The sequence below is a fragment of the Anolis carolinensis genome, chromosome 2 (genome assembly GCF_035594765.1).
Source record: "Anolis carolinensis isolate JA03-04 chromosome 2, rAnoCar3.1.pri, whole genome shotgun sequence".
NCBI classification, from domain to species: domain Eukaryota; kingdom Metazoa; phylum Chordata; class Lepidosauria; order Squamata; family Dactyloidae; genus Anolis; species Anolis carolinensis.
In genome coordinates, this window is record NC_085842.1 from 127,927,405 (window position 1) to 127,948,177 (window position 20,773).

Genomic DNA, 20,773 nt, shown 5'->3' on the forward strand with positions numbered 1-20,773 from the left:
TATCATTTGGAGATATTTCAAAAGTAGTTTTATTAAGCACTCAAAAATATTTTTTGCCTTTGTATTTAATTGTGCCTTTTTGACAGAAAATGTACTAACTAGCATCTTGGTGAGGGAATTACCATGAAAAATATGCAATTTGGTCTGGATATGCAATTTTACTTCCTCCTGTAAACTTCTAGCGCCCGGCATTGAGTGGCGTGCTCCTGGCAAGTATCTCATGGTCATTTATAGCCTTATGTGCCATTATTTATTGTATCTTCATTTGAAAATAGCTTAGTGGGTGGCTATCGCCACATCCTTTGGAATATAAATAAAGTGTTGTTGTTATTATTATAATTGCCTTGTTTAACTTTGTACTTTGCAAAAAATATTTATTTGTATCTGTCTTAAATCTTCCACCAATCAGTTTCAACAGATGACCCTAATACATTCTAGTGGAGGCTGTATTCTCTTTTTCCAAATCATGTATATATTTATAAGATTATGGCTCTGTTATCTACTTTTCTACAATATTATTTTTGAGGTGTGGTAAGCAGAACTATACATGGTATTCCAACTTGGGATTTGCCACAGATTTTTAGAAGAGCTGACTATTTTATTTTGAGAACACTTTCCTTATGTTTCTTTGCATGGACTTTGCCTTTCTTATTGCTGTCGCACACCATGTCAACATTTTTATTGCACTATTCATTGTTAACTCAAGCCCCATCAATGTTTGTATGAAATTAAGAGTCAGCGTACAATATATGCTGTTTCTTTGCACAAACCTTGTTAATTTGCAATAGCCCGTATATTTTTGGTGAAAAGGAAAAAGTGTTGTCATAGCATAAATCTCCACGTTACAAAAATCTTATCTTATTAATTATATGGGATATTTTGCTTTTTGCTTTCTTGAAAGTGATATAAATTGCATCAAAGCAACTTCTTGTAATTTGGCTCCTCATTATTTTGTCTAAATGTGAATTACTAATTCCATTTGCTATACTGTTCTATAGAAAATGTGTATAGAAATAGTTTAAATGTCATCACACATCAATGTTTCCAGTTGCTATTTCTTCATCCACACATATTCTGCGATTTCCTATCACATTTCCTGGTGACAATAGCCATAGATTGTCCTTACATCAAAAATGACAACAAATGGGCAACAATAACAATAACTTCCCTTTAACACAGAATATCTGGATGAGAATAGGGGAGCTACAGAAGCATGTGGCTTTGATGCTGTAGCCAAGTACAAAGTGATTACATCTTCTGTTGAAGTCTACCAGGGTCCTCCACTGATCTCAGGGGATGATGGAATAGCAACCTTATTGCTGAGGTATTTCTTCCTCCAATACCAACCTCAGCAATGACATAAAAGAGACATATGAAGGTATAGCATTAATTTCTACCTGCTTATGTTACTAAAAGGATACCAACTGCTGAGTGAAAGAATAAGAGAGGAAGGAAGTGTGTGAGCCTCGGGCATCCCTCCAACATCTGTATTTCCTAATTTGGAGCTTCAGTGGTCCATTAGTACTGTACCCGAACTTTATAAGGAAGATGAGAACAGAATTAAGAATACTGTATTGCATTCAAACTTTTACCTCACATATAGTGAAATAAGATTTGAATTGGCTTGTCAATATAGATCAGGAGTGACAACTGTAGCAGGGGTTGAGCTGATTATGGCCTTGAAGCAGGACAAATTATGACATTAATTTATTATTTATTTCCAGTATTTCTACCCCGCCCTTCTCCCCTAGGGGACTCAGGGCGGCTTGCAAATTGGCAACACAGTGCCATTAAAATGTATATTGGTAGTATAATTTAGAAAAAGAATACCAATTTTCTTGAGATAGGTTGCTTGGGATGCATGTAAAAGGATTTCTTAACAACTAATCTAGAGCTATTTGTTGGTCATGATATCTATCTATTGTCTGCTCCTGCATTCAGTCTCTGACTCTGGCATGTAAGAACATAACAAGAACTATGCTGGATAAAGCTAATGTCCTATCTATCGTGTTTCCCTGAAAATAAGACAGTGTCTTATATTAATTTTTGCTCCCAAAGATGCTCTAGGTCTTATTTTCAGGGGATGTCTTATTTTTCCATGGAAAAGAATTCACATTTATTGTTGAACAAAAAAATGAACATTTATTATATACTGCACAGTAGTTGTCATCACAAACCAGCATAACCAGACAAACTGTGAATCCTATCAAGAATTTCTTGTTACTACCATTATTTCCATGTACAACAATCTATGGTACGTACATTTACCGATCCTGCATGCTCTGGTGTTCTGTTTGGCGGGCATGCTTACAAACAAAACCTTTGCTAGGTCTTACTTTCGGGGGAGGCCTTATATTTAGCAATTCAGCAAAACTTCTACTAGGTCTTATTTTCTGGGGATGTCTTATTTTAGGGGAAACAGAGTAGCATCCTGTTCTCACAGTGGCTGATCAAATATTTCTGAGAAGTGCATGAGCAGAACATTAATCTCCCAGTTTAGTTTCCCAGCGATTGTATGAGATTTGTATTTTCTCTAATAGTGGGGCTCTTTCATACCAAACAATTATAGCATTGTGATTCCATTTTAACTTCCATGGTTGCACCCTATAAAAAACTGAGACTTTTAATTTGGTCAAAAGCACTAGAAGACTTCTCTGACTGATAATTCAAAATTCCTCTCTCTAAATTACAAATCCCAGGATTCCACAAGATACTGGGCTAATGATTCAATACGAATTCCTGTTAATCCTGTGTGGAGTCCCACTGACTGCATGAAACCCTGAAGATATCCACAATCAATCCCCAAATTCTGCCGGGGGACTGGAGGCATTGCATATAGCAATTCCTGTGAAATCTACTGCATTCTTGTGGAACCGGCTCTTGCGGTGTGTGGTTGGCTCATGAAAAAGCAGCACCCACATAGTTTGAGTTAAATTTCAAAGAGCCCATGGTTCTATTGTTGGAACTGAATTTTATTGTGAGGGCCTTCACCTCCAGCAATTCCAATGTATTATTAGGCAGTTCTGCTCTTTTATAACGTTTTACCCAAATTCCCTTCTAGAAGTTAATCTTTTTCCTCTTTTCATTTCCAGTGTCTTTTCCTGCATTCTAGGAGCCGTTCCACGCAGCCATATAACCCAGAATGTCAAAGCAGATAATCCACAATGTCTGCTTTGAACTGGATTATCTGATTTGAACTGGATTATGAAATAATCCAGTTCAATGTGGATTTTATACAGCAATGTGGAAGGGGCCTTCCCCTCATAATATCATGGTTTTGTTATAATGTTACTCTTTTTTTCTATACTTTTATTTCCCAGCTTCTCCTATCAAGGCAACTGTATGTTCCTTTGGTGTAAGGAGAGAGTTAAAGTGTGTAGGCTTCTTTTATTGACCACATAAGCCTACGTTTTATTTGTTCTTTATTGTAGTTGTTTGGATTTATCAAGTCATATTTATATAGCAACAAAGGCTAAAGGACATACTCTGACCTTTGATCAGTGTATGGCAAAATGATACAAACTGTATAGGTGACTAGATGAAAGTGGTTGTTTCTAATTCCTTTTTCAGACAATAAAGGTTTAGCAATAGTATAGTGTAATAAGGGTTAACTTTATTTTTTGGTAGTAAAACTGTTATTTTAGTCATTTTTATAGTAACGGGTGGATGAGGAATACGTGATTCAATTGATAAATGTTGCTATAGGAGGAGAGAAGAAAATGGTCCTAAGAACTTTAAGTAGCTGAAAGTTATTATTTTCGTCACTTTAAAGACACTGATAGATATGCTTTTTATTGAAAAAATGCAATGACAATGGCAACTAACTACTTTTGAGGAGATTCGAAAGTATCACTTTAACATACTGTTCTTTTAAAGGATTTTTCCAGTTTTATCACATTGGTGACTTGTTAAAGAAGGAGAGGACTAACTTGGTAGGGTGCTGAATGGGGCTTGATGCAGTAAATAGGATACGAGATTTTTTCCAGGAAAGTCCTTTTACTGTATCTCATTAACTGGTATAGCTTTACAAAATGTCCCTGAACTGTGAAATTGTTCTCTCTCAAAAAGCTGTTTGCCTCACTGACTGAATACTATTCTGTAATACATTGTGTCCCAAGGATTATAGCTACCTTAAGTATGGTCATTTTATGTAACGTAATTTTTCTCATTATATTGAAAATCAGTTGCTTCAAGGGCGTGCCCCTTTTCCAGTTTTTTGGATAGCTAAACGTAAATTACAAATAGAATGGCATCTGTAAATGCCAACATGATTTTATGAACACGGGGTGTGTGTGTAGCTTATAGGACATATTTGGGAAAGTGGTAATACTATACGCTATCTAAATTTGCGAATAGAGTCTGAGAGAACTCTAGCTGTATTTTCTGTACCTACTTTTGAAATATTCCAAATGTGTGCATGATGTTTGTAGTTAATCATAGATAGAAATGAATTCATAGTACACAGAATGCAACAAAGTTTGAATTTAAGCATTTTTTTAAAAAAGTTGTGAAGGAGGTAGGATTGGGAGATCTTATTGGCCTGAAAGTCATATGATGAACTGAGTGAAGCATGTGAGGAAGAAATATGAGAGAAATATAATGTGAATATCATTTAACACTTGAGCAAGTCATGGGCTTAGTGCACACATTATTTAGTATAATCAACTATTGTTTGTTATAACCACAAAAAAAAGTGTTGAGCCAACATAATCCCTTTTGCCATCTCTCAGGCCGCTTCCAGATAGCACGAAAATGTGAGTTTTAAATGGAGGACAAAAAAAAACCCGGGACCTGAGAACAAGGTGGAGGGCAGGAGGGAGACATCTGGCAGAATTTTTTTTTAAAAAAAAATCACTCTGTCATGCGCTAGACTATACATACACACATGTGAATATCTCAATATAAATACTAGCAGATTCGCATGTGCCCATATTGGGGGCAGGGCCGGCCCAATGCAGAGGCCACTGAGGTGGCCGCTTCGGGCGCACGGTCCCCGGGGGCGCTGTGGAGGTTCCCCCCCAGGAACCATGAGCTCACTTGCCACCGAACAGGAAGGCCAAGTGAGCTCTGCCGCTGCGGCCTGGCTGGCTGGGCAAGGCCAGCCGAGCGAGGGTGCGCAGGGTGGAAGGTGGGGCCCCGTCTGGGTGGGGCCCCACCTCCCGCGCCACATGCCCTGGCCCCGCCTCCCATGCCATGCAAGAGGCGGGGTCAGGGTGAGCAGTGTGGGAGGCGGGGCCAGGGTTGGACCCGCCTCCCGTGCCGCTTGCCCTCGCCCAGCTGGCCTTGCCCAGCCGACCAGGCTGCAGCGGGAGTCCCTCCAGGCCGCGGTCGGTGCGGCCTGGAGGGACTTTCCCACCGCTTCCTGGCCGGCTGGCCTGGGCCAGGGCACGGGAGGCGGGGCCAGGTCTGGCCATGCCCCGCCTCCCACAGTGCATGGCCACGGCTCCCGCAGCGCGGGGGGGCGCAATTCCCCCCCGCTTCATATTTATAATTATCTCAGGCCGGCCCTGATTGGGGGATTTCTCTCTTCCCCCAGTTGTTAATTCAACTCTGTTCAATATTATAAAGTTTAAAATAAAGAGTTTCAGAGAGTTCTAATTGCTCTCCATTCTTGCTTCCTTTAAATCAGTTGTGTCCGTTTCACAGCCCAATCAGTTGGTCAGCTCTTTCAGGCATTTTAAAAGCAGACATGTGCCGGAGCAGTATCCACAGAGGGGAGGGGAGGAAATCACATGTTTTTCATAAGTTCAGGGATATACGGTGATGCAAATATGCACATTTTCTGACAGGAATCGAGATAAAAGGAGACCTTTTTACCCCGTGTCTTTCATCTATTGCAGTGAATCAGCAACCACTAGCCTCATGTAGCCATCCCCGCCCCCTTTTAACTCAGGAAATCCTGTGTTTTGGGTGCTGTGTAGATGGTCTTAACACGCCGTATTAGAACACATCCAGGATTTCTTAAAATTTCTAGTTATATTCAAATAAGGAAGTGATGATTTGAAATACAAGCCAGGACACAAACCAGGATATCGCCATAGTTTCATATCCTTGTAGTCAGATATTGCAAGTCCCTAATAATTTTAAATGTTGGAAGTGTTATATCACAAAGACAATATTTCCAAGCATAAATAATCTACTGAGTGATTGTGCAAGTACAATGGCTCAGTAGATTTTTTATGCCACCTGATCACTTGAATAGTGACCAAGTAACTTGAATAGTGACCAACAGCCTCATCAGACATGGCTTAGAATGCTTCCCCACCAGTCCAACAATAGATGGGTATGCTGCCAATCCCACAACATCACTGGACTTCCAGTGGAGGCCCCACCCACAACCAGTGTGGAAGCATAGTTATGACGCTTCCCACCCAACATGGGAACCCACTGATCCTTGCAGCTTGAGCAACGCTTTCCTCATGTGATGGGGGAAGCATCGCTATGAGGGAGCAGTGCGCAGGGCGATGGATTCACCCCACTGCCTCTCTGTTTCCTCAGCAAAACCAGGCAAAGCAGGACACTTTGCCTGGCTCATGTGATATAGTCATTAGTAACATACATATGATAAAGTCATTAATAACATACATCAATCCATTGGTTGCTCAAATAGTGCCATTCTTTCTTTATATAGTCAATTATAACAACTCAATTTGTTTCTCTGCTTTCATGTTGAGATTCCATCAAGCATTCTTAATGCCAAAATATCCTGCAAGCATTCTCTCTAGTAGTGTGCTCACATGACTTCTATATATTTTAGGGTATTTACATATATGCTTATACATATATATACATATTTAAAAAGAGCAAGCAGGAAGACAGGTTGAAAACTACTTAGCATGCTCAGCGATCTTCAAGAGACATGGGATGTTCAATGCTGCTGAGCTGAAAATAATAATGGAAAAACAACTAGGGAAAGGGAATTAATTTGGTTGCACTCCTGCCATCTTATAATATCCTTCTAAGAATCATGGATCATATGGCCCACAAAATATTTGCATTCCTGTTAGGAAAGTAATAGATAATGCAAAATGATGATGCAGATCCCAGATGTGATTAATAGTAAGCAACCTTCTGACTTTGCATTTTGTACCTCCAACGTTAGTGCACAATAGCCATGGCAGCCAACTCTAAAAACCTTTAAGAAAACTTATGTGAATATTTATCAGCCACTCTCGTTTTTTAATTATACTTAAGACAAAGAAGCAGAAAATCTTGTTGGATTTCTTCACTAACCAAAATTGGATCAACAAAAATACTGTGTAATCATAATATAACTTTAACCAAGTGGCCAGTTTCTGATCAAAGGAAATCTAGTATAACGCCAAGTTTTTAACTTTGTGTTTTTAAATACATTAAAACTGTATCCTCAATTTGCTTCTGATACGATAGATAGATATTTTAATTGAAAAATTTTTGTATAACACAATAGTAAGAGTTATATCCATGCTCTTGTAATCCCATTTGTTCCTAAACTAAGCACTACAAATGATAGAAAAAGCAAGTGTATATCCAGAAAAACAATAAACACTATTTGAATTAGAATGCTATTTGTGAAGTATCAAATCATCATTTCATAATGAAATAATGAACGCTGTAACTTCTTTCTTAATGACTGGAGGCAGGAAAGTGTTTATTTTCTGCATTGTCTGACATTGTGTTTGAGTGGTAAACACTTAGTTTTCAGATGCACTGCCAGAGATTATGCATTCAGTTTTTTACTTGACATTATGGAGTAGAGCTCTGCTGAACCAAAAATGACAAATTTGCAACATATTCTGTGTATCAACCTTTATTCCCTCTTTGTCTCTCGTTTTTGTCATGTGCACACATGTCCAATGCTAACTAGAATGCTGTTAAGCAAAAGAATAAGGTTGTGCATGAATTTTCTTACTTTTTAAAATGTTTTTAATTCTGAGATGACGTATTACATCAGTGCTGGGTGAAGGTTTCCATATCAGTGGGATGATGAAACAACTCTTAAGTTTTCATCTGAATTCGAAAGGAATAAATATCCAAATAATTGTGGATAGTTTTTTAAAAGGTTCAACTAAAATCTGGAAGGTTTTTTCTGTCCTACTGACATGAAAGCTGACAGCTAACTATAATTTAATATTAGAACCTAACATGGAAAATACCAAAACAAAATTCTTCTGAGATGATTTCTCACATTTCATCTATTGTAAGCAGCCATACATTTTCCTATTCCCAAGTAAACTTTCTCCCAGCACCACAGTATCACAGGATATCATCTTCACAAAAGCAGTGAATCCCTATATATTCACAGCTGTTGCCCAATCATCTGTTCTTCTATGGAAGAACTTTGGACAGTCATCCTCTCTACTTATTGTTTCATTGCTAAACTGCACTTATGAGAAAGGAAACTGCACCTAACAGTTACCCAAAAGCATTGACTTGACAGGAGGGTGTATATAGCATATACTGAACTTTTTTGTCTTGGCCTCCAACTTGTAGGTAGTTCTTACACCTGTGTTTCTCAAAGTGTGAGGGGGGTCATCCCAAGTTACTATGAATTGCTTTGGAGAGATCCCTCGCTCCACTGCACTTGGTCTGAGCAGTTCACACAGGAGGGCTTCCACTAAGCAATGCCTGCTGGGACTTAGCCCAAAAGGGAAGAGATAATCTCCCTCATGGCACCAACACTCACAATTACAAAGTCACACCAAGCAATAAATTTATATAGCCATTACATTTGTCAGTGAGACATTCTCTTACTTTTTCCTGGCAAAACCTCAGGAGGAAATAATGTACTATTTCCCAGAAAGAGAATACTGGTGCCTCTTTAATCATTGACTATGCCACACCCTCTGCTTCCAACACTTTGGATAAAATAGGTCAGAGAAATTCCTCTTTCAACACAGAAAATTATCTAGAGAAAAATTTGAATCAATATAAAAGATTCTCTAATTATTCTCACCCAGACAGTCAAAAAGGCCAGGAGCAGCGTCATGGTGGTGCTTCTTTTAGCTTTCCGCACAATGGATTAAGCTCTCACCTTCTCACCTTTCACCACTCTACTCCTGAGAGAGGAATATTGTTTCTTTTTGTGAATAAGAGTTAAGGTACAGAACTCATGTTAACCTAAGGATAAGTCAACCCAATTTTGGGGGTTTTTTAACTATATACACGAGTATGTAATGTAGGTCAACTGAGGTTCTATTTCTAATGTTATTGTTGATTTCATTTATTACAATTTATAAAGAATGCAATAAAAACTATATTTAAAAAGATATAATGAAATAGAAAAATATAAAGGGAAAGGGGAAAAAAATAAATCGACAAAAATTGTCTCCCAGACTTCTTCTCAGCATACCTCTCAATGGCCCATCCTTTATTTTAATCAAATCACAAAGTTAATAGTTCAGTTTCCTTTTTGTCACAAAAAGCCAATGGGAAGCTCCCATCTTTAAGACATGTCACTAATGTCACTATTAAAATAGTGCAATGAGATGTGTTAAGGCAGCTCAATACTGAATATAGTTTTAAATGCTTAGTTATGTTTTACTTTGCTTATAATGTATTATATTTGTGCGTTCGAGTTATGTTCATTTTGTATTCTATTTTAACATGTGCTTTGAGTCCCTTTGTGGAAGAAAAGCAGCATATAAATAAAGATTTATTATTATATTATTCTTATTTTTTTCTCTAATCAAACACGACATTTTATTCATTTCTGTTGAATTAGTCAATTCTACCAAAAACCCATCTATAATGTTACAGCAGATACCAAAATCTGTGGAAACTCAAGTTCCCTTATACACAATGACATGGGAAAATGTTATCTCCTATATAAAATAGCAAAATCAAGGTTTGCTTTTGGATTTCTTAAAAATAAATATTTTCAAGCCATGAATGGTTGAATCTGTGGCTACAGAATCTATGGATATGGAGGGTCAACTGTAATTCTGTCTTTTAAAATGTTTACAGTCCCTCATCATGAATTGTTTCCCCATCAAATACGTACTTTGTTATCCACCCATGTCCTTGATGAAAATTTTGATTCTTCACAATATATCACCACCATTTGGTATGACTCTCCCATCATCTCCCATCATTTATTCCTGTGATTGTAGAAGGAAAACCTGAATAATCTGGATAGTAGGGAAAGGCACTGCACCCAAATAGAAGAGCTAAGAAATAAAGAGCCCAGTTGGACTCCAAGAGCATCCAATGATCCCTAAACCTGGCAAAACTAAGCCAATTGTTCGGATATATATTCATTTTATATGTTCTTTTAAATTGTTGTTGTGTGTTTTAATTAATTTATGTGTTTTTTAATGTTTTTATGTATTGTATTTTAGTATGTTGTTTTTTATTGCCTTAATCCATGGAGAGAGATGGACAATAAATAATAAATGTATTATTATTGCCATTGCTATTGTTGTTACCGTCATCTTCATTTTGGTCTTATTGGATAATATGCTATGTTTTATGACTCTGTGATCATGCATTTTGAGTTGTATGGCATAACAGACAGATACACACTTTAAATTCCAGTATAATGTTGAATCAGTGATACCAGAGTGAAGTCCTTCTCCATTATGGAGAAGCCCATAAAAGGAAGGTGGTGTAAAACATGGTTGTTACGAGGCACGCTCCTCTTTAAAAATTAAAATTATGATTTCAGAATTCTGTTATATCCAGATTATACACACTGGTACCTCTTTTGCTAATAAGTTAAACTTTGTGTCTGGTATCTCATCTGTTCCCAGATACCATTCTAAGTGATGGGATTGAGCTATAAAATCATGTATGTCTTACTCACATACAAATATTATTGTCCATTAAGATCATCTTAAAATGCCCTTTACTACATAACCTATCCTTCACATGTTAGGCATGTAGAGAACAGGGCTAAAAATTTTGAAAGGTTTTTTAAGTAGTCACCAAAGTTGCTGCAGCCAGTTTCAAGTTGAAGATCTAGTTTCCTATAAGCAATCAATCAATCAGGGTTTCTTTTTCAATGGCTATCCCAGTGCGCTGCTGCTAAAACTTCAGGGATTCAGAAGGAAGAGGGAATGGAAGAGGATTCTCTGAATTACCGGCAGTAGGATTCCTGAGAATATGAAGGCATATTCTCAGGAATATGTGGACCTCTTTTGGAACATTAAGTACAGACCAGGGCAGTACCAGGTGCACTTCAGTTAATTAGAAATAAAACGTACTCGTAAATTATATTTTGAACTTCACAAAAATAAAAAAAATAGATACGATTAAAAATTGCACTCTTTGACTTCAAGAACAACACATCCTACATGCCAAAGGCAAGGGATACTCATGACTTGATGGGGCAGTCGTGATGCATAAGTTCTGGTAGGTCCTCTTCAAAAGTAACCACCAGTAAAAGTAACCATCTATATTGAGATTATGATGTCAAGTTAAAATTGTTCCTTTGTCAAAAGCTTCTTACAAACAATTGTGGATTTTACTGGTTCCAACACTGTCTTTAAACTTCTCTTTTACTGATCTACTAGTGTATTTTATTGATTGTGTGACCAAGCAGGTAGCCTCATGCTCCAAAGGAAAGGGATGCTCCTGGTCCTGATGGGGCCCATCACAAGTGACTCACTTGTGCTGCCTTTTCTCTTAACAGAAGTAAAAACACCTACACTGAAATGTGCTGGAAGGACGTCAGAGTAGGAGACTTTGTGCAGCTGCAGTGTAATGAGATCGTCCCAGCTGACATGCTGCTGCTGTATTCCTCTGATCAGAATGGGATCTGTCACTTGGAGACAGCCAACCTCGATGGTGAGACCAATCTGAAACAACGACATGTTGTGAAAGGATTCTGTATGGAGGTATGGTTCTTGAAGTGGCTCCTCCTGTCCTCTATTCTTTTATCATCCAAACAGAAACACAAAACTGCCAAATTGGAAGGGATAATTTTTTAGCAGCTTAACCTCTGTGGGAATTGTTCTTAGACTGTCTTCCATGAAATACTTGCCAAAGCTGCCCTACAATTATCTTCAGTTGCAGGAGCAAAAGTGACAGGGGGAGGAAAGGTGATATGTCCATGCCTAGGTACCAGGTAATTAGTTCTTAGCAAGCAAAGTGTCATAAATTAACAAAAAAAAGGCAGGACATTATTCAGGTAATGCTGGGGGAATAATCCAGAGGATAATAGTAGCTGAATTAGTAATTTCCCCCAATGTTTGAATGAATATAATTTCCATTAGACTGTGTTATCTATTCCACAGTTCTGGCAGTCTCTTCATTCTTCTTCCCCCATTTCCAATGGTATCCTTTTAATAAGTGCAGAATTTCTATGTAAATTTCTTAGTTTCAATCTGTCCAAGACACATAAAGAAAGAGAGAGAGTACATGTTCTGTTCTTCCAGAAGCACACTTTTGTGAAAAGGCATAACTTCTCTCCTATAGTGAAATCTCTTGCCTGTGACTTCCTCTACTGTTTTTTTCTCTTGGATTCATGAAATACTTTTTATTTATCTGTCTGCCACCTCTCTCTCTCTCTCTCTCTCTCTCTCTCTCTCTCTCTCTCCCCCCCCCCCCCCAGGCATTCACCTATTCCATACAAAAATAGCCAAGTTCTGTTTCTGTTGTCCTGGCAACCTGTTCTCCCCCGCCCCCAATACACACACACATTTTATCCACCGACATATTTCAGGTCCTATTATAACAACAGCAGCTATCACTGGAATCAAATATTAACTTTATTTGAAATTAAATGTAGCTGAGTTGATCCGAACTATAGCATTAGGTACATGAATTAGTACTTCATAATCCAGCTATTTGCAATTTGTGTGCTGTACTATTGCATGGGGGAGGGCAACTGAATCACTGTAAAAAATGCAACTAAAAGGAGAAGGACAGGGCTCTCCCCCACTAGCCTTCAGTGTGCCGAGAGATCAAAGATGGTCATTCAGCATCACTATGGTGCTTTCCCTCTGATCTTGGCCACCTCTCTCCCCAACCCCACAATTGGTTGCCCCCCCCCGATGATGTCACCTGCTGTGGCCCACACCCTCCTATATATGCATACACATATAGGTCCCAATTAGCTCAGTGTGATAATCCCATGTATATATTAACTGCATCATTTCCCCACATTAAAAATGCTTTGCTTACACTCTGATTGAGACTCCATACACCAAATTATGGGATATATGTGGATGGTCCAACTTTGTTACATAATAAATTAACTAAATCAAAATATTTGATAAGCAAATGTTAGGGGGAGTATCAACCACTATTTAAGCCAGCCCCAATGTGTCCCCAAAGACGGCAGGAAGCAATTTGAGCATCTAGTAAATGTCATGCCATGCTGGCTTAAATTTGCCAATTTGTGGAATAATCTGGTCTAATAGACGTGTGCCAAAACAACAGATGCCCAAACCTGCAGGTTAATTCTATCTCTATCATGTATTCACCCCCCGGGCCTTTCCTTCCCAAATTTAAATAGTGCTCAGCATTCTCCCTCTCTTTCCTCCATACCTTCCAATTGTGGCACAGCAGCTGCCAAACCACTTCAAAGTATACCATAGAGCAATACAGCATAAACAAACCAAGACCTACATAAAGTGAGTAAGAGAATCTACATATAAAGTGAGTGAAACCTCATCAAAATGAGTTGTGCTACAATAATACAGAAAAATCTCTTCCTGTCCCCCAAGGTGTCCATGGCCCTATCTGCACTGAACAATTTAATGCAGTTCAAAGCAAGCTTCAAATTGCAGCAGCCAGACAACAAACTCACATGCTGAGCTCAGGGCATTACCTGGATCATAGGAGAGAGTGTGGAGAGGGCCAAAGTGGTGGGTGGTCAAAATGACTGACCAGGAAGCCAGCAGACATCTATATAAACCCATTGAAATATCATCTAGTCTCATAAGACTTGCGATCTTGCAAGACTTTATATGAGATATTGACCGAAGTCACATCCTGGCATTTCACATGGCTATGATTCCCAGCAGTCACTAGATTTCCTTCCAGGCTAATAGCCAAGCAACCAGCCAGCCAGACCTGGGAGGAGCAGGTTTAGCCTCCAGGCTCAGTGCAACCTGCCTCCTTTTTGAAGAGCATCAGGTGGACAAGAATTGGCAATTTCTTCACAGGATTCAGTAGTTCTTTACAACAACAATTCAGTTGTGAATCTTTTAGTTTATTGACTAGCTAGGCAGTCCCCAAATTAAAGCCTGTGGGCCGGATGCAGCCCTCCAAGGTCATTTATCTGGCCCCCGCCTACAGTTTTAGACTTAGCCTTGCCAAAAGTCTGAAATGACTTGAAGGCACACAACAATAACAATCCTAATAAACTTGACTATCTCATTGACCAGAGACAGGCCCACACTCCCATTGAAATCCTGATAGGTTTATGTTGGTTAAAATTGTTTTTATTTTTAAATATTGTATATTTCTTTCATTGTTGTTGTTGTTGTTGTTGTTTTGCACTACAAATAAGACATGAGCAGTGTGCATAGGAATTGGTTCGGTTTTTTTTTTCAAATGACAATTCAGCCCCTCAACAGTCTGAAGGATTGTGGACTGGCCCTCTGCTTAAAAAGTTTGAGGACCCCCTGAGCTAGATAGTCCAGTAGCTCATGCACCATTATTGATTCTGGCTCAATGTTGATTTTAGTTCAGTAACATTTACATTGATGCAAGAATTCATCCAGTTTTTTTCTGCCAAAACTGATCTTTCTCCAAAATTAGGCATTGCCAGTGCTCACCAAGAATGCTGGGTAAACACATTCAAACACTTCATAATTTCTCTTCCATTTTTCCAAATGCATATTATAAATTTTCAAAATGTACTTTTTTTCTATTTGTGTCAAACTGCAACAGCACCACCAGCAAAAACTCATCTAAATGAACACAGTGCCTCATCACACTAGAGCATGAATCCATTTTAAATCTGGTTTCTGCCTCCTGCAAAATTCTGGGGTTTGTGGTGTGGTAAGGCCCAGGACCTGTCTGGCTGAGCTGTTTAAAGCCATCTCCCTAAAGTGGATTTAAAGTGGATCCAAGCTCTAGTGTGATGAGATTCTCAGTCTAATTAATAACAACCAAGTAAACAAATAGAGAAAAATAATTCTATGCATCTATAAAAACAGTTGATTCTATTAATTCCAACTCAGCATTTTCATAAATGGCAACTGCTGGCTTCTGTGTTAGTAGGGTTAAGAATATCTTTTGGATTTCAGTGTGGAATTTTAAAACACTAACCAAATGTCTCAATCTATTTTGGCCTAAATCCAAAAGCCACCATCCACTGAATTTTATACGCCACTCTCCCATTCCCAGGTAAATATATCCAGCTTTATCAAGAAATAATACTTCCAGTTGATCCAATGAAATGAACAATTATAGTATAATTACATCAAGATCTTACTGTGAAAATGTGTCTATCTGGGTAGTGTGACTGAGTACAAATGAGGACATATTTAAATTCAAAAGGAGAGCTACAAATATTGGGCTGACTAAATTTTAGGTTACTGGCATTTTGTGAAAGAATTTATATCCTTCTCTCTACCTTTTTCATTGCATTGACTTACTGTTTTCTTATCATCTTCAGAGGATAAATCTTCTGTTTACATGACAGTTTGTAAGAATCTCACACGAGTGATTTTTCAGACATTAGTGTCAGGTGTCAGATAAAGGTAAAACAGACTAAATCATCTCTACCACATCAGAAGAATAATAACATTATTCCACTTCTAAAGGAATTAAATGTTCCCTAGTCCCAGCTTTGCTGATTTAACCTATTTTGCCCTTATCTAAGTATGTTGTAATACCACAAAATCCCATCTTTCTGTGAACCAGTTTAAATCGATATAGTGTTAAAATATTAGTTATTGCTTTTCCTCCTCCCAGCTTTGGCTTTTTTCATTGCCAAATATTTGAGCCTATTCTTCAAAACACAAGCAGTAGAATGTTGTAGCTATGTACAAACTCAGCACATAACTGGGGGGGGGGGGGCATTTCAGCTTTTCCCACATACAGCGTCATTTTTTTATTTACAAGCGAGCAATACAAGTGGATAACAGTGATTAACATCATCCTGGGAAATTGGCCATTTGGCCTGTTTCTATGGGCGGGTGGGGGGGTTGGAATAAGTCACTTGCCAATTGACTCTGGAATCACTGGAAAAACCAACACTTTACAAATGGCTAAATACCTCACCCAACAGTTGAAGCTTGTGTCATGTGAAAGGCACAATGGCTTGCCATTTCTTAAATGTGTGGAAATGCTTATTTTATTGTGTGTGATGAAGTCACTAGTCTTGTTTTAAATTTATTCCAAATTCTCAATACATTATTTAAAATTTTCCAGAGAACTTAATTAAGAATATTAAGCTCTCTGTATTTTTTCAAAAGGAGGTTGCTTAATAGACTATCTTAAGTCATCACTACCTCCAAACAAATGCTTGGATGAAATCAACTTGAAATATATTACAGCATTATAGTGAAAAGATGGATCATGCAAAATTTCACTGTGATTTTTGTGTTATTTCTTGCAGAATACTGAATTTGAGCCAGAAGCTTTCCAAAATATAATTGTTTGTGAAAAGCCCAACAATGACCTCAATAGATTTAAAGGCTATATGTAAGTCACTGTGATTGTTTATCATTCAATATGCTTCTCTTGTTCCGAGGTTTATCATCCAGGGCGGTGTCAATCATCTGTGAAGGTTGTAATATCTTATTCATATGTACATTCTAGGTTGGATGTAGCTAACTGTGGTCCTCCAGATGTTACTGGAGGCCCACCATCCTTATCAGCATAACCCAGACCTGTATACCCTGTGGCCCTGAAAGTGTTTGGGACTGCAACTCCCAGAAACCCTAGCCAGCTTGTCCAATGATCAGGAATTCTGGTAGCTGAAGTCCAAAACACCTGGAGGGCCATAGGTTGTGCAAGCCTGGCATAACCAGTGACAAGCTGGAGTTCAACAACATTTGGAAGGCCACAACAACACCTGAAAGGCCCATTCCATACTAAGTCAACAAAAATACATATACTTAGCAATACTGCACCCTCATTCAGATATCAGTTGAGTATTAGGGAGATTAAGACTATTTAGAGAAACAGATGCTCCACATCCAATGACCCCACATTTTGGATCTCCCTTTTACATTTAGCACAAAATCTTGGAGCTCATTTTTTACTCATTTGAACTAAATGTTTTCGAGTAGCCAAAATCAACACTGCATCCTTAAAACAATGAAACTTGAGTGGTTCATGTGTAATTCTATACACAGCAACAAATCAAAGGGTGATCTTTCCATATCGTTTCCTCTTCGGGGGTCTAACAGACCTCCATAATTTTTTTCTATAGTATTTAATAGCAATTTCAGTAGAAGTCCCTCCTTTTCTAATGATTTCAGGAACCTGCCACATCAGTTCCTCATCACACAGAAGCTTCCAAGTACATTCAGCTGAGCAAACCTGGAAACTCTCTCCAGGCCTCATGCTGGGTTTGCAAAGATCTGAAGAGGAGCCCTCACACTCAGGGTCATGATCTAAGTGAAGTGTCCCTCTATATGTATTTAGCCCACAAAATACCTGAATGTTTTGATATTTATGAATAACTAGCTTGGGGACTCAGCGGTGCCGGGTCATTGGAGAAAGGCATTGTTTTCCTGTGTTCCAAGTTTAGTCTAGGTCCAGGGTCAGCAGGGTTCAGTGGGTGCAGGTGAACTACAACTCCCATATGTAAGTCCATCATCCATGGTCCATCCCACACCAAAGAATGCCAGGATGTATAGTATGTCATGGGTACTGTATGTGTCAAGGCTGTTAGAGTGAGTAGGCCGAAGCCTGTTGGTGGTAGTTTTTTGCCTCAGTGAAAACTGAGGGGCGGGAGTAAAAAGTTTTCATAAAGAGACCCAAAACCATCCTTAAAAGGAAAGATTAAAAAGATAGTCATTATTTTCTCTTTAGTCTGCTGTGAATAGTACTGTGTCCCAATGAGCCAGGGGAAAGTTGCCTTCTTTGGAACAATATTGAGAAGGGAAAATTGTGTCCTCTTTTGGGGTCTAGCAGGGCGGAGCCAGCCTGTTTGGCCTGCAAGTATGTGCGAGAAGGATGAAAGGAGGCCAGGATTGGGGCTTTGGGGGCTAGCATGGCAGAGCAGCCTGAAAAGGCCGAGACATGTCAGTAGAAGTGCTGAAGGGGGGTGAGGTGAGGGAGTAGAAGTTTTCATAAACATACCCGCAACCATTGTTTAAAAGGAAGCATTAAAACATAATTATTTTCCATCATTAGTTGCATTCAGAATGCTGTGAATGTGTGAGTGAACTGTAATTCCCAGCACCCAAAGTTTTTTATTATCAGTATGCACAGTTGGCCATGTTGGGTCTATTTGGTCCAGATCCGTTGTCAGTAGGTTCATTCCCCCCAAACAGCACCAGGACATAGAATGGGTCATAGGGGTTGTGTGTGCCAAGTTTGGTCCAGGTCCATCCTTCCTGGTGGTCCCAGTGGCCTGTGAAAGTGGCGGCCAATCAGAAAGCTGACACATACTACCCCCGGCGAATCAGAAAGCTGGCACATACTCCACCTGGCCAATCAGAAAGCTGCCACATACAAACAGACAAACAGACAGCGATAGACATGTAATGAAATTGTCTGTCCCACAAGGTGTGTTCATTTTGTGCATAGGTATGCACCTTTAAGTGATATGGGCAGCTCCATGAGTTTCAAAGCATTTTCTTTGGCAACAAATAATCAGAGGAAATATTGCCAACTCCTACCTCAGAAATGTAGCATACTGGACCTGGTATTGTTTGGCACTCCGTTATTCAAGTACTGCCCAGTGTTGACCCTCCTTAATTTCCAGTTTACCCATGTGTAAATTATTTTTGTTATACCCATGTGACAGAAAATAATTCAGTTCAGCATAGCTAGATCCAAACATATAACACATGCAGTTTGACAGAAAACTTTTTCAAAAGCTAGCTTACAGCTATTTAAAAGCTCACTTACAGATATTTATGATGTCATTCTATGCCATTGTGCTAATGAAGTGAAAGTGGAACCCATCCCCAATGACCATGGAGCTGGTAATATCATATAGAGCAGTGGTTCTCAACCAAGATAACTTCTTTTTCTCCTATCCTCTATATCAGTAGTTCTCAACCTGTAGGTCTCCAGATGTTTTGGCCTTCAACTCCCAGAAATCCTAACAGCTGGTAAACTGGCTGGGATTTCTGGGAGTTGTAGGCCAAAACACCTGGGGACCCACAGGTTGAGATCCACTGATATAGAGGACAGCAGAAAAAGAAGTTATCTAGCGCCAATTTTGCAGGAGGGCAACAAAATATAATTTCAGTGGGTAAATATAAATAATGTATAATACAAAAAATTCTTCTTGTAGGGAACAGACTGATCTCACAAGGATTGGTTTCAACATTGAAAGTCTACTTCTCCGTGGATGTACAGTAAGGAACACAGAAGTTGCAGTAGGAATTGTGATCTATGCAGGTAATTCAGGATTTTGTTTTGCTTTTCATGCTGCTACTGATAGAGGCATTCAGATTGAATGTGCAGCTTGTTTCTTTGACCCAGCAGCCCTTGGTGCAAACTAAAATCTGTTCTCACCTCACAGAAGCTCAACTAATCATGTCTGCTGAACACCTCTTGCATAGTATCTCGATTGCAATTGGAAGGGTTCATCCATTGCAGGGTTTTTCCCTCTTTGCTTCCATCCAAATTCCAAAATTTTTTATGTACAGTCTTAAAAAAAAACCAAGGAACTCAAAAATCATCTCACTATTTCATATCATTTTATTTTTGTTGTCTTATATAACAGTAAGAGAGATTATATTTTTATGTCTGTTTCCACCATTGCTTCATCATGAAATCTAGACATACATAACAACAAGACCCTATTTAAATAGAATTTAAATAGATTTAATTCAATTTACTCTGACATTTGTTTTTGTTTTTTGTTTTTTACTACATATTAGAACACAAGATAAAAATGCAGACAGACCTAAGATATTCCTCCACAGAACTTGTAGGCAGCCCAGCATGGCACCATTCTGGTTCGGATCTTCTGAATTCTTCCTACTGCTAAAAGACAATGGAGGGCAGGCATCCTGCTTAGGGTCCTTCTACACAGGCCCAAATTCCAAGAGGAACTGGAATTTTGTGTCCCAGTTGCTCTCGGGATTGAAAGCCCACGCCTTTGAGGGAAGGTGGCTACATACCTTTCCAGGTCAATCAGAATCCCCCGTCTCCTCTCCAAACCTTTTGACATGTCATTTTGACGTGTTAGAAGCTTTCTTTGAGGGGCCTGAGCATGCAGCCAGAACCCTCCTGTATGTTTAGGGGGCAAACGGGGGGTCTGGGATGGGAGGCCAGGGGTGCCATCCTGCTCCTTCAGGCTTCTAGAGGCCAAAGAACTGGGATGGCAATGGGGATTGACCCCTGGGATCACGGAATGTGGTCCTGAGAGTCAATCCAAAGAGGTCAGCATCTAAACAAATCCCGACCTTTCAGTAGGAGGACTCCCCCCTCCCCTCTCCAAACCTCCTGACACATCATTTTGATGTGTCAGAAGTTTTCTTTGAGGATCCTGAGCATGCAGCCAAACCCCTCCAGTATGTTTAAGGGACAAACTGAGGGGGGGTGGGACAGGGGGATGGGGGTACCATCCTGCCCCTTCGGGCTCTTAGAATGTGGTCCTGGGAGTCAATCCCCACAGACCCAGCACTTCAAGTGATAGGGACCTTTCAGTAAAGTCCTCCATTAGACCAATGTTGTGTTAAAAAGCTAACAAGATCACAATTTC

General features: G+C 39.2%; 1 protein-coding gene across 2 annotated transcripts in view; it reads left to right on the top strand.

The window, feature by feature from the left end:
• The window catches only part of atp10b (ATPase phospholipid transporting 10B (putative)), a 165,484-nt gene that overhangs the window by 98,191 nt on the left and 46,520 nt on the right, over window positions 1-20,773 (top strand). For both annotated transcript variants that reach the window (XM_016996159.2, XM_008117492.3), the window contains 3 exons: window positions 11,612-11,816; window positions 16,496-16,581; window positions 19,355-19,461. In XM_016996159.2, the coding sequence (XP_016851648.2) occupies window positions 11,612-11,816; window positions 16,496-16,581; window positions 19,355-19,461 (398 nt within the window). The remainder of the gene's footprint in view (window positions 1-11,611; window positions 11,817-16,495; window positions 16,582-19,354; window positions 19,462-20,773) is intronic.